This window comes from Carcharodon carcharias, chromosome 9, assembly GCF_017639515.1.
Source record: "Carcharodon carcharias isolate sCarCar2 chromosome 9, sCarCar2.pri, whole genome shotgun sequence".
NCBI lineage: Eukaryota > Metazoa > Chordata > Chondrichthyes > Lamniformes > Lamnidae > Carcharodon > Carcharodon carcharias.
In genome coordinates this window covers 46,130,213-46,144,344 of record NC_054475.1, presented here as the reverse complement: position 1 = coordinate 46,144,344, position 14,132 = coordinate 46,130,213, and the positions used below count along the sequence as shown (strand labels likewise).

General features: G+C 40.1%; 1 protein-coding gene across 9 annotated transcripts in view; it reads left to right on the top strand.

Moving 5' to 3' along the window:
• Nucleotides 1–14,132, top strand: part of anks1ab (ankyrin repeat and sterile alpha motif domain containing 1Ab) — a 484,507-nt gene that overhangs the window by 222,159 nt on the left and 248,216 nt on the right. For all 9 annotated transcript variants that reach the window (XM_041195093.1, XM_041195098.1, XM_041195102.1 and 6 more), the window contains one exon: nucleotides 239–365. In XM_041195093.1, coding sequence (XP_041051027.1) covers nucleotides 239–365 — 127 coding nt within the window. The remainder of the gene's footprint in view (nucleotides 1–238; nucleotides 366–14,132) is intronic.

Genomic DNA, 14,132 nt, shown 5'->3' with positions numbered 1-14,132 from the left:
AGATGTCTAGATTAATTGAATCTTGACTCTGGGAAGAGAGGTGATGAAGGGAGGAAAAAGTTACGTGAAATCATAACATTGCATGGATTCTGTTTTGCTTCAATCTGATTTGCATTTGGATATTTGTTTATTGGTGAATAACAAAATAAGGTGTCTTGCATGCATGAAACATATTTCAGTTTCTCTGTACATTGACTTGTCTCTTGAGCTTCATGTGAGGGTAATTGCTTTTTCTCAGGTTTCCAATGTGAAGGAGACTCCAGAAAAGTTTGAGGAGGATGAGAATCCCTATGAACTTCTCCTGACTGCGGAAACAAAGAAGCTAACCAATTTGGATGTATACCAACAAACAGCAGAAAGTACAGGTATTGTTTGATATTGAACACACAATGTAGCAAAATAATCTGCAATTGTCACTTCTGAAATGAACTAGGGCATTTAATGTGGTTGGTTTACTGAAGGTTGATGTGAAACTGAAGATGGTGACTGAATATTGGCTGTAAAATTTAATTCATTTTGTGCTTTCATAATTTAAAAACCTTAGGCTATTAATGGGATATTTAGATAGACACCATGTTCCCTATTTTTGTAAATGATTACTTTTCATCTCCTCTCTATATATGGGAAAAACTTTCATTAATATTCAGGAACTGCCAGAAATATGGAACACATGACTTGAAGTTCAAAGATATGCTTGGATTGCTACAACTCCCAACGGAATGCTAATTCCCAATCTAAAAAGCATATATATTTGCATTGAGTTTTATCTTTAATCTGGAGGCTGTTTTATCTTTTTGAGTGAACGTATGTAAATTATGATCATTGTTCAGAAATAGTTATATAAGGTATTTGCCTGAAATTAATTTTCCAAACAAATACACAAGCAAAGTATTGCAGAGGCTGGAAATCTGAAATAAAGATGGAAAATGCTGTATTAGCTCAGCAGGTCAGCCAGCATCTTGGGAAAGAAAGAGTTAACAAAAAGCTGGTAAATTTTTTGTCAGAATTGGATAAGTTAGAAATCTTAAAGGTTTTAAGCGGATACAGAGTCAGAGAGTGGTGGAGGGAAGAATAAAAGGAATAGTCTGTGATAGGATGGTAAACAGATAAGATTAAATGATAAAAGATCAGATCAGTATATGGTTACAAATGTGATATGACGGTACAAAACTTTGTTCCTGTGTTCTGCAATGTTGATAGCTTACAGAGGCGGTGGCATAGTGGTATTGTCACTGGACTAGTATTTCAGAGACCCAGGGTAATTCCCTGGGTAACTGGGTTCAAATCCCACCATGCAGATGGTGAAATTTGAATTCAGTAAAAATTTGTAATTAATATCCTGATGATGACCATGAAACCATTGCTGATTGCAAAAACGCTTCTGATTCACTAATGTCCTTTAGAGAAGGAAATCTGCCACCCTTACCTGGTCTGGCCTACATGTGACTCCAGACCCACAGCAATGTAGTTGACTCTCAAATGCCCTCTAGGGATGAGCAATAAATGCTGGTCTTGGCAGTGATGCCCACATCCCATGAATGAATTAAAAAAAAACTGGGGATTAACTGACAAAGATGAAAATGAAATAACTCTGATAGAGACTAGCCACTTAAACTAGAACCAGCATTAATTTGCACACAAGATTAAATGCATTACTGACCTGAGACTAGCTGATGCTGTGTCATTTAATATTATGATTTATTATGTTGTCAGGTTTTCTAGTCCTCATAGCAGATGCTTCCTTTTCCTCGTGACACAACAGCTGGGTTCACATTTATTCAGTCCTTATGTAAAAATAGCCTCTGCCATTGAGTTTAAACATTGTGTATTTTCTCAGCTTTCAATACAAAACGAAAGATCTTAAAAAATAAAGTTAAATAAATTGTTGAATGTTAAGGTATAGCATTGAGCCCGATTAGAATAACAAAACTGATTATGGCATGAATTTTCAATCTGTCAGAAAATTGCTTCAGATACAGGTTTCATAGGAAAATCAACTTTCTATCCTTAATCAGAAAACTAAATCTCTCAGAAACTTGCAGAAAAGCAACTTTTTGAAAAGGTGGAAGTTGCAATGCTACTGTGAGCCGTGATGGATACTGATTCGCCAAACTTGTGGCTTGAGATAATGTTGCCAAACTGGAAAACCATTACAGAAAAATGTTTCAGCAGTATAAGAACCTTACTGATGGATGGTAGCTTGTTATAGAGGCAGGAGACTGGGAAATGCAGAGGAGGATTTTCGCCAGGAAAGGGGTGGAGAGGTACCAATGGAACAAAGGGAACCTCCCACTCCCTAATGTGTACAGGGCAATTCCTTCTCTGGGACTCCCATGGGGGAACAGATGACAAACTAGAGGAGAAAGTTGATAAAATGATGACAATATTTATGACCTCATATGTAACGGGGGAAAGATGGGAGCTCCAGTTTCAATGATGACTACTTCCTCAACTCCTTTCACCACCAGAAAAATGGGAAGAGGTGGAGCAACAATAGGAGATTTCAGATTTCGACACAATGATCATGCCTGACCATTGATGTCTGCTGCCATTAATGTGGGCCAGCATTATACGATACTTGTTGCTTTGGAGGTCGTCATTGATAACCCACATCCAGAACACTACTAAGTAGTCTAAGAAGGAAAAATTTACTTTTAACTGACTTTGCTGGATCCTCTTTGGTGACAGAGGTTTCTGGTTACTGATAGTACAGAATCTACAAGAGGTGCTGTCTGCGATAGTTGTACACGTTTTGGATGGTTGGCAGATTTCAGCAACCTATGACCATGCGCTGGGACAGCATGGTGTTCTGATGGATGTTGTGAATGTGTGCCTCTGGTTTGTGGGGTGGGGTAGGGGTTGGGGGTGTGGTGGCTCTATCCAAGCCTTTGGCCGGAAATCTCGGATGCTCATTCAGTATATGTGATTAAAAAGGCAGAACAGTACTCTCCTTTTGTGCATTCCGACCTCTTGACTGATGCACTCACCAGAAGTATAATGAGGTATTTGCAAAATCAAAGCATGACTGTGGGCATTTGAATGTTGAATAGGCCATTAATGGGCTCCAGCATTCTTACACCAAATAACATCCTGTTGTGAAAGACGGCAACCCCTATGTTTGTGCAACAGTACAATCTCTATTACCACAGTGTGTTATTAGAAAAGACAGGTTCGCAATAAATTCAACAATTTGGCCAGTTTATAAAAACTGATGGCATCTGGCACCTGACTATTGATTATTAGAAATTGAATTTTGTCAGATCAGTGTGCTCTGCAATTGTGCCAGGCGTGTCCCACGTCCCACCGGGTTTAATTTCTTTCTTTAGGTTAGATATTGGTAATGTTTCCAGAGCATTCCCTCTTGACAGGAAGACCGGTATAAATCTGATTTTATGTTTGAAGATCAAATTTATCTGAATACTTGTCTTTTACAAGGCTTTCATAATATGTTAATGATTTTCATTAAACATGGCTGTTGCTATTAAAACCTCTTGCAACCAGAATATTTGTTACAATATGTGGACGATTTACTGTTGGCTATCAGCACTAAAGAAGAGCATGTCTTGCTTTCAGAAGAGCGCTGTCGGTTATAGCAGAAAGGATTAAAACTCAATCCCGTAAGATATAATTGGTGCAACCATGCATCATCTTTTTGGGTGCATCTGTGTCTGCCACTGGCCAGGACCCTGATGCATTAAGGGTTCAGACTATTCAATGACTACCACTGCCCACTTCTAAAACTGCTTTTCATTCTTTTTCTTGGACTAGTTGGTTATCAGAGAATGTTTATCCCGAGATTTGCTGAATTGACAAAATCCCTGTATGACCTACTGAGAGTGAAGGGAGACAATGTACAGTCCGGTTGGCCACAGGAGTATGTTGATGCTGACGAGTCCCTCAAGCAGAAAGCAATGCTGGCAGTGTTATTAAGAGGCACAGACCCTAACCAGCCCTTCCACCTTGAAGTAGGAGCAACAAACCAAAGTCTGGCCACAGTTCTCTCTCAGGACATACAGGATAAGCAGTTAAACTGTTGCAGATTGCGTATAGATCACAAACCCTTACCAGAATTGAGAAAACCTATGACCCCTGCGAATGGCATTTGCAATTACCTCTGGGCAGTGAAACATTTTGCATTCATCATAGGCTTGCAGACGTTCATCTTACACTCCCTTCGTACTCAGCTGAACTTATTATTGAGACCTGGAGACACACTGGTCTCTCCTGCTTGACTAAGTTATTAGGTATTGCTGCGAATGGAGTGTCCCTTGGGCATTACACCAAAAATTATCACCCTAATACCTCAAACGATTCAGTACAAAGGAATGTCCTCTTCCTCCTTAACTTTGCGGGACATCCAGTTCAGAAGTCTGATCAACAATGCTGCTGACATTTACATTGATGGCTGGTTGTTTCATGTGAACAGGAAGGAGTGACTGGATTTGCTGTCGTCTTTTCTGACCGTGTTCCTCTGTATTGAAGTACCCATATTCTGCACAACATGCTGAAATAACAGCCCTTGTGGTGGTGGTAGTTGGAACTGCCAAACAAAGGGTTAGTATTTCGTCTGTATATGTCTATGCTATTAACACAATGCTGTCTTTACCCTTTTTCCATTGGAATGATTGGTGAACTCTGATGGTAAACCTCTGACCCATGTTGCGCTCTTTAAGCAATTATGGGACATGTTACATAAAAGGACGCAGGCCTGTTTTACAGGCAAGGTCAAAGTGCACTCTAAGATCTTGGATGCATATGCTGACCAGGTTAACAGAGGTGAACTGGCTTCTCTCTTTGTCCCACTCCTGAGTTGGGTGTAACAGAGTTTTAATTTAAAAGGGAGGTAATATTGCCATTTTAACATATATTTAATTGCGTATAGCTTGGTGCAAGAAATAAGCCAGTCAGGTTCCTTAAGTTAACAAGTAAAGTGTTAGTTTTGTTGCTAAAACTCACTCAGATAAAGATGCCAAAATTATTAACAAAAGGTTTAAAATGTACAAGTATGCCCAACAAGCAAAAGCAAATCACACAAAACACCTTCCACCCCCCACCAAGCATGCAAAGGAAGAAAACTCTGTAGAGTATCAGATATTAGAAACTTGGCCAAGTAACAAGCAGAGAAAAAATATTCACCAAGCGTCCAGGTGCTTGCTTACAGCTGAAGAGCCCCTTTCCAAAGTAGCTGCTGGTACTTGGGGGTTTCTCACTGACGACAGTGGTGTTGATTCGGAACTCTCCTTTAAGAACTCTGCAACAATGAGATCTTCTGGTGGGTTTTACAAATCACAAACAGTTCATCTTTGATGAGAGAGGATTCGGAGAAAGAGAGATGGGGTATTGCTCTTGCCCTGTGGCTGTCTGTCTGAGTGTTCAAAAATTCAGTATCTTTTCACCCAAGAGCTGGATCATGTGACCTCTATCAGAGCTCCATAGACTCTGTCTCCATAAAAAGCAGCATGTGTTCTTCACAAATGCAACAGTGTCCTTTGCTTGGGAAACTGTTCTTTTCAAAAAGTTCAATAATTATGTATATGTCCAGCCGATAACATTATAAAGGAATATATGTCCAGATGATGTTATAAGTTAATAATTTATTTAGCGCATCTTCGTAACATACAAGAGGTGAGGAACTGTGGCAGAACAATGGGATTTACACAGAGCAGTAAAATTTAGTTGACAAGCAACAGCAGAAAATCAAAATGCGAATGTAATGCTGGCTTTTATCTCAAAGAAACTGGAATGCAAAGTAGAAGAAACTATGCTTCTGTTATACAGAGTCTTGGTCAGACTCATCTTGAGTACTGCATTTAGTTTTGGCATTGGACCTCAGGAAGAATATAATGACCTTGGAGTAGGCTGATTCACCAAAATTATGTCTGGCTTGAAGGGTTAAGTTATTCTGTTACTTGGCTTGTGTTTCCTTGAGCATATGTGGGTGAAGGATGATCCAACTGATGTGTTTATATTTAGGAAAGGATTAGATGGGGTATATTCAGAGAAACTATTCCTCCTTACTGGTGTTGCGTTTCTATGCCTGCTTTATACAAATGCGCCAATCTCACACCAGGACTGTTAAATCATACATAAGGTTTGGTTTATTTGAAGATATGGTACAGGATGGTTCAGCAGATCTATGGATTCAGCAACGATCATTCACAAGGAGAGAACAACTGTTCTACACGTGCATACTACTTACTACTGGTCACATGCTGCTCTACATCCTGGTGACTTTCTCATTTGTATATTCCCGTAAAATGATATCACAACAGTGGGGCAGTACAGAACTAGGGTGCACAATCTTAAAAAATTCAGCCATTTTGGCATGAAATCACAAGTAGAAATTTAGAACACTCCCTCCAAATGCTGTAGATGCTTGGTGGACTGAGTTGGACAGATTTTTATGAGATAAGCATCATGGGGTATGAAGCAAAGGCAGCTAAATGGAGATGCTAACGTGCAGATCAGCCATGGTTTAATTGAATATATTCAAGGCTGATTTAGACATTTTTGATTGACAAGGAAGTCAAGGGCAATATGGGAGGCAGGCAAGAAAGCGGATCAAAAGCCTCAATCAGATACAACCTTATCGAATGGCAGAGCAGTTTTAAGGGGTCAAATGGCTTACTTCTGCTTCTAGTTCTTATGAGTGACATAACAGGTTTGAGTGGCTCAATGGCCTACTCTTTTTCCTATGTTTACTCCATTTCCATTTTTTGCTCTTTTGATATAAGTTCCAATACACGGTATCTTCTCGAGAGTCTGATAAATAAGCGGCTAGGATTTTATATTGAGTCTGGAGGGTGTTTTTTTTTAGAAAAAGGACTCCAGTCAAGTATAAGTACCACAAATACAGAAAAAATAGCTACCTTAGAAAGTAATGAATAACCCTTCCTCAAAACTGCGTGGATTTTTAATTCAATCAATGTAAATTGGTTCATTTATAAATGTAGGTGGGTTTAAATGTGTAGATGCACTTATTGTAAGATCACAAATTATTGCAGGAAGATTTAATTATGGATGTCCTGCAGGAACATCCAGATGTTGAATTCATAATGCCATTTGTTTATGTGCATTAACTGTAACGAAACAAAGTGTTAACACATGATTCTTTGCTTCGAGCCAAAGAACTGCTCTGTACTTTTGTAAAGGAGTATCATTAAACATGATGGATTTTTTAATTGTGCAGAGGCAAGCCACCTGTATAAGAACTAACCATACTTTAAATCCTGGGATGTTTATGACTGCCTGCAGTTTCAGGTAGTAAATCAACTAATAATGTTTAAAATATGACAAATAACCAGAAATATTTCACACTTTTTTCCAATCAACTTAATGAGTACACATTTCATTCTGAGAACTCTGATTTTTATGGATGTTTTATAATTCAAGTAATAATTGAATTGAGACTAATATCCCAGTTTTACAATCTTTGTCTTGTAAACATTCAATGGCAGTAGTGTGATGTGCTTTTAATGTAAATGTGACAAACTAATTTCTCACTTGGAGGACAAATGCCATCAATTGTGCAGCGTAGCCTGGTTCTGTATTGTAATAACTTTTATGTATTTCCATCTATATGAACACAGGACCGATGAACTGGTGAAGACTGTTCTGTACTTCAGAACCTGCAGTTGCTGGCTACTAAACTGCTCACTCCAAGCAATTGTACCTCTCCACCCTCCCCCTGCCCCCCACCCCCAACTCAGAAACTTGCCTCTAACTGAACTAGCAAAGGTGAAAGTTGGCAATCAGCTGGATTCAATATTCCTATCCCCACCACTTTCCCATTTCATCTGTTTTTTTTTTAAACATCAAGCACCCGGAAATACTTAGTTCCCAGCTTTGGTCACCATGTAATCACACCTATTAGATCAATCCATTTATCTCTATTTGCGGCATTAATTTGTCTATCTCGTTATGGATACTTCAGATAAAACTTATTTTAACTTTCACATTTTGTTTTACCAGTTTTCCCTGATTTGACTTTATTCACAGATACACTATTACATTAAATTTTATGCCTTCCTGTCACACTCTGCTTATCTTTACCCAACTTGCTACACTGCTCTGTGACCTTGACTTTTTTTAGATTTATAAATTTCCTCTCACTTGAACCCTTTCTTTTCCCTTTCCCTTGACCCCTTTTAGTTTAAAATCCTATCTGTAGCCCTAATTATATGATTCACCAGGACATTGGCCTAGCTCAGTTTAAGTGCAGTCTGTCCCAATGAGACAACTCCCTCTTTTCCTAGTATTTGTTGTCCGTGCCCCATGAATTGCACCCCCAGTCTCCCACACCACTCCTTCAGCCACACATTGGACTTTCTGATTTGTTTGATCCTATGCCAATTTGTGTGTGACTCAGGTTGTAACCCCGAGTTTATTACCTTTGAGGTCCTACTTAATAATCTACAACCTAGTTTCTCAAACCTCCTCAGCAGGACCTTATTCCTCATTATGGCATTCGCTCCTACATGGAGTGGGAGGAAGAGGATCCAATTGTCAAGGTCCAAGTTATCTTCCAGCACAAGGAAATGTCCCTAACATTGGTGCCTGGAGGCAAAACAACCTTCAGAACTTCCACCTGCAGCTGCACAGAACAATATCTTTCCCCCGACTATAGTATCCCCCTCTGCTGCCATATTCCTTTTCACTATCCACACAGTACCGTGGCCAGTTTACTCATCCACCCTGGAAGATTCTGCTCTTATTCACACAGGCAGCAAGAATCATGTACGTGTTGGATATGGGGAACAGCAGAGGCTCCTCCAGCACTGCACCTGGGTTTCCCTTATCTGCCTGACTCACAGTCACATCCTTCAGTCCATGACCACTAAACACACTGCTCTATAACCTGCAGGGTGTGACTGTCTCCTGGATTAAAGTGTCCTGGTAACTTTCCCTGAACCTGATACCCACAATATCTACACCTCTGGCTCCACATCAACAACTCTGAGCTAAAATTCCTTGAGTTGCGCACACTTAGTACAAATGTGATTGTCTGGGGTTGCAATGCTCTGTACAAACTCCCATATACTGCAGTTGTGGCACATCACCTGCACTGCCATCCCAATATAATCTTGTTTTATTTATTTACTTGAAGTGTCTGCCTTTAATTAAGTTGAAATAAATATTTACAAGTAACATGAACCACTACAAGTATTGGAAGCAAAAAAGCAGTATCTCTTACCCCTTCTGCACCCAATTCCCACTTAGATCAAATTTCGCAACTTTTACACTGTTTGCATTTCTTACTCTGCTTACAATGCCTTTGTGCCAACTACTCTCCAAGAGTTTGCAAGAAGAAAACAAATTGTTGTTTTTCAATAAAATTGCAGTTGGCACCTTCAGAAATGAATTTACAGAAGTTATGAGCAGAAATAAATTTGGCTTACAATTCTTCAGAATGATCAAGGTAATGAACAGAATTTTTACATAGCTGACAAGCTTGAATCAAAAAATGTGCATTACTGGATCAAATGAAATGACAAGAGTAACACAAAACATTTCTTACATAACTTCTTGGTTGCAAGTGATCAGGCAATGCCACTAAAACCAGAGAACCAAGAAAATTAGATACTTTCACTTTTCCAGTGTGTCAGTATTTAGTGGGGAGTTGCAGTCTCCACTAGCACCACATGAGGGGGTTTGATGTTTATGGAGTCCTGTGCCTTGCACTCCATTCCTAATAATTCCCAGTCAGAAGTATCTAATATGAATTAAGTGATACATATAGCAAAGCAAAAATAGGAATTTCATGCTAAAAATTTTCAATTGCATAACTTTTGAGGCATTCTAAGGTTGAATATTGAGGCATGTATGTGATGTCAGTCTATTCTGTTGAGTTACAGGGCATTGTCAACCCTCCTGCTTTGGGTAGGAGTCGCCTGAAATGAGCAATTCGAATGCTGCTGTTGGTAACTCAGGGTTTATATACCCTGAACCATGGTAATTCTGCTGCATGCCAACAATGGGACATGTAACCGTACTTTGTTGCCAAGCAGGCCTGGCTGTGTGGGTCTTGCACGTTGACAGATTGTTGTGAACCTTACTAAGGGAATGCTGACCTCTCCCTTGGCTCAGAAACAAATGGCATTTCTGAGGCTGGCCTAAAATTTAAATGGACTTATTAAATCTTTGTGAAGAAATTAAGGATCCAAACCAGCGAGTTTTAACTCCCAACATATGATATGAATGCTTTGAACCAAATGTCAGAAAGGTCAGCAAAGCACTTCTTAAAGGGAGAATGTATCTGTAAATAATCTAGTATTTAAAGGGGATAAAGTATTTAAAACTACTCATGTGTAGTATAATAATCCTCCTTGAGCATTTTAGTTTGTTTCTTCGCCATCTCCCCTGAAATCACAGAGTCTCATGGAGGTAAGTTTCCCCTTGCAACAGCTTTCTCTGGTATATGGTTCCTGTGCACAGACTGTCACTTGGGTACTGTTAGCCTGGCAGTGACCCTGGTTATTGCATCGTTCCCCGAACACCAATTTTTGTTGGGTACAGTTCCCTTAACATGATGCTTACTGAGGTATTGGTGACTTGATACTCGTACAATGGTATGGTTTCCTTGGCACTTTTTGCTGGGATCCAATTCCTCTGGTGCCAACACTTGATGGGGTACAGTTCCTCTAACACTGACTCTCACTGGGCATGATTCATCATGCACTGACTCACTGGAGTGTAGTTCCACAGGTGCCAGCAACACCCGAGTGGCCATTCTGCATGTGAGAGCCTGGATATGATCACAGATTGAATGTCATGTTCATGTCATGTGATTGACCCTTCCGGAATATATCCAACCAGAATTGGTAATCCTAGGGTCAATTTGCAATTTCACATTCCATACAGCACTGACAGTGCAAAAAGCAACTTCATCCAGTTTACAACACTTAGAGCATTTTTAACATTATATTACAATCAGCATTATATATGATTGGCATCAATGCTGTGTGGAAACAAGGCAACACTGATGCCAAATTGTGATCACATTCTCTAGCATATAGGCTCCTTTGCACAAAAAACAAATTTCCATGATAAATGTGCACTTACCATAATGGACGTAATGAAGTTGCAGCAGGAAGCTCAAGGGCAAACCATGGACAGAATAAATGATGATTGCAGCACAGGTCTGACAGATGAGAATTCTTGGTTAAAGGCGAAGATCAGTGCACGTAGAAAAATGTTTGGAATCCGCTGTGCAGCTGTGAATACTTTGTTGTTATTATTATGTTCCAACTTAATCTGCCACTGACATAGTCGTTGTCAATGATTGCAACAACCATATAAATTCTTCTTGCTTTTATCTTATAAATTCTGGTTTTAAATGTTCAGAAATGTAGCAAGATTTTAGAAAAAATGTTCCAGTCACAGCTGACCAGGAACAGAGTTAAGACTGCACACGTGGTAATAGTGTGGAGACATCTTTTCCGTTCCCAGATGATACATTAGGTACTGAATATGTGCAGTAAGTTTTGTCGTGCTGAATTATTTGGAATGTTGAATGTCCAGTGGATCCACCAACCCGTTATGTTCTGTTTATGCTGTCCGTCAATCCTGAGGTTAAAAATCTTGAGTAATGTTCATAATTCCTATCCATAAGCATTACTTTTGGTAGCACATCAACATAAACATTTTATATGTAAGCTGTTGCGTCATGGATTATTACTGAGCCAATTCAATCACTCAAAGTACATTTTGTAGGAAAGGATTTGCCTACAATTTTGTCATTACACACTGAAATTTGTAATGTTTCAAATAAATTTTAAAAGGGCAAATATCAAAAATTATATATTTCTCAGTATTATGATTAAATGTTCCCATTGAATTGTCCTTTTGTCTTTTTATACTTTCATGAAAGTTTTTCTTCAAAGTCTTAGCCTGAGCTCACTCGGAACCATTTAACAGCCTTAAAAAATTTTACTTTTGCATATTTTGGTGAAATATTTTACATATGGAAACCGATGTTAACTAATGACTGTGCAAGTTGGCAAATGCACAAGTGTTACACCAGAAAGTATATTTTCTGTTTTTTCACTCCTGGCATATCCCGGGTACGCATATTGGAAATAAGTTGCGCAGCCAACTCATTACTTTACATCAATTAATTTCAGAAAGCAGAAAGTTTTCTCTTACCTTTTAAGGCTGGAACATGACAGGAGCCACTGATGGTGAAAACAATGCGGAATACCTGTAGGCATGATTGGGACTATGGCTGGTTCAGGGGAGAAGGTTCATGGACAGCAGCAAGGTGGGAGGGCTACACTAAATTGTCCAAAAGGAGTGGATAGCATTTTCGCCTGATGTTCTGTTCCCTGTCCCCCTCCCCCCTCCCCCGCTCCTTTACTGGTCCCAGTCACAAAGCTGGCAGACACTGCTCTGCAATTATTCTAAATAACTGCAACCTCACCATTCATGCCAGACTCAGACCCTCTGATGCTTCAAAATCTTTTCCTCAGTACTGTTGGATCCAGTCATTGTTGCAAAGCTCATGGAGTTGCCAGTGCTCCCTAAATGCAAGTTGTTGTTTATGACATCAAGAAAATATTCCAGAGCACTTCACAGGAGTATTATTAACAAAATAAATTGGTGCATAAAAAAATATTAGAATAGGTGGCTAAAAGCTTGGTCAAAGAGGTAGGTTTTAAAAAGTGATTTTAAGGAAGGGATAGTTGGAGGTTGGGCCTAGGCAGCTGAAGGTAGAGCTGCCAAAATGGAGTAATGAGAATAATCAGATGACAAAGATCGAGAGGGGAGAGACATGGAGCAATTTGAACACAAGGATAAGAATTTTATTCTCATCCGCCCTCACACCTTCCTCTCCCTCCCAGAACCATGATAGGGTCCCCCTTGTCCTCACATATCACCCCACCACCCTCAGCATTCAAAGGATCATCCTCCGCCATTTCCGCCAAATCCAGCATGATACCACCACCAAACACATCTTCCCTTCACCCCCCCCCCCGGGGGCATTCCACAGGGATCATTCCCTCCGGGATGCCCTGGTCCACTCCTCCATCACCCCCTACACCTCTACCCCCTTCCACGGCACCTTCCCATACAATCGCAGGTGGAACACCTGCCCCTTTACTTCCCCTATCCTCACCGTCCAAGGGCCCAAACACTCCTTTCAAGTGAAGCAGCATTTCACTTGCACTTCCCTCAACTTAGTCTACTGCATTCGCTGCTCCCAATGTGGTTTCCTCTACATTGGAGAGACCAAATGCAGACTGGGTGACCGCTTTGCAGAACACCTGCGGTCTGTTCGTAAGCATGACCCAGACCTCCCTGTTGCTTGCCATTTCAACACTCCACCCTGTTCTCATGCCCACAAGTCTGTCCTTGGCCTGCTGCATTGTTCCAATGAAGCTCAACACAAACTGGAGGAACAGTACCTCATCTTCCGACTAGGCACTTTACAGCCTTCCAGACTGAATATTGAGTTCAACAATTTTAGATCATGAGCTCTCTCCTCCATCCCCACCCCCTTTCCGATCCCCTTTTTTCCAATAATTTATATAGATTTTTCTTTTCCAACCTATTTCCATCATTTTTAAATGTATTTCCATCCATTGTTTTATCTCTACCTTTTAGCCTATTTTGATCCCTTCCCCCCACCCCACCCCCACTAGGGCTATCTGTACCTTGCTTGTCCTGCTTTCTACCCTTAATTAGCACATTCCTTAGATATTATCACCAGCTTCAACACCTCTTTGTCCCTTTGTCTATGACATCTTTTGGTTATCTCCACCTATCACTGGCCCTCTATCCATCTCTACCTGTGTCCTCCCCCCCCCACCCCCCAATTCAGCTTATATTTCACCTCTTTTCTATTTTTCCTTAGTTCTGTTGAAGAGTCATACGGACTCAAAGCATTAACTGTATTCCTCTCCGCAGATGCTGTCAGACCTGCTGAGTTTTTCCAGGTATTTTTGTTTTTGTTTTTGATTTCCAGCACCTGCGGTTTTTTGGTTTTATCTGAGAATTTTATAATCAAGGCGTTGTCAGACTGGGAAGTCAGTGAAGTTCAATGAGCACAGCAGTGCTCAGTGAATATGACTTGCTGCGAGTTAGAATAGAGGAAGCAGAGTTTTAGATGAACTCAACCTCTCTTCTGTTTTTAC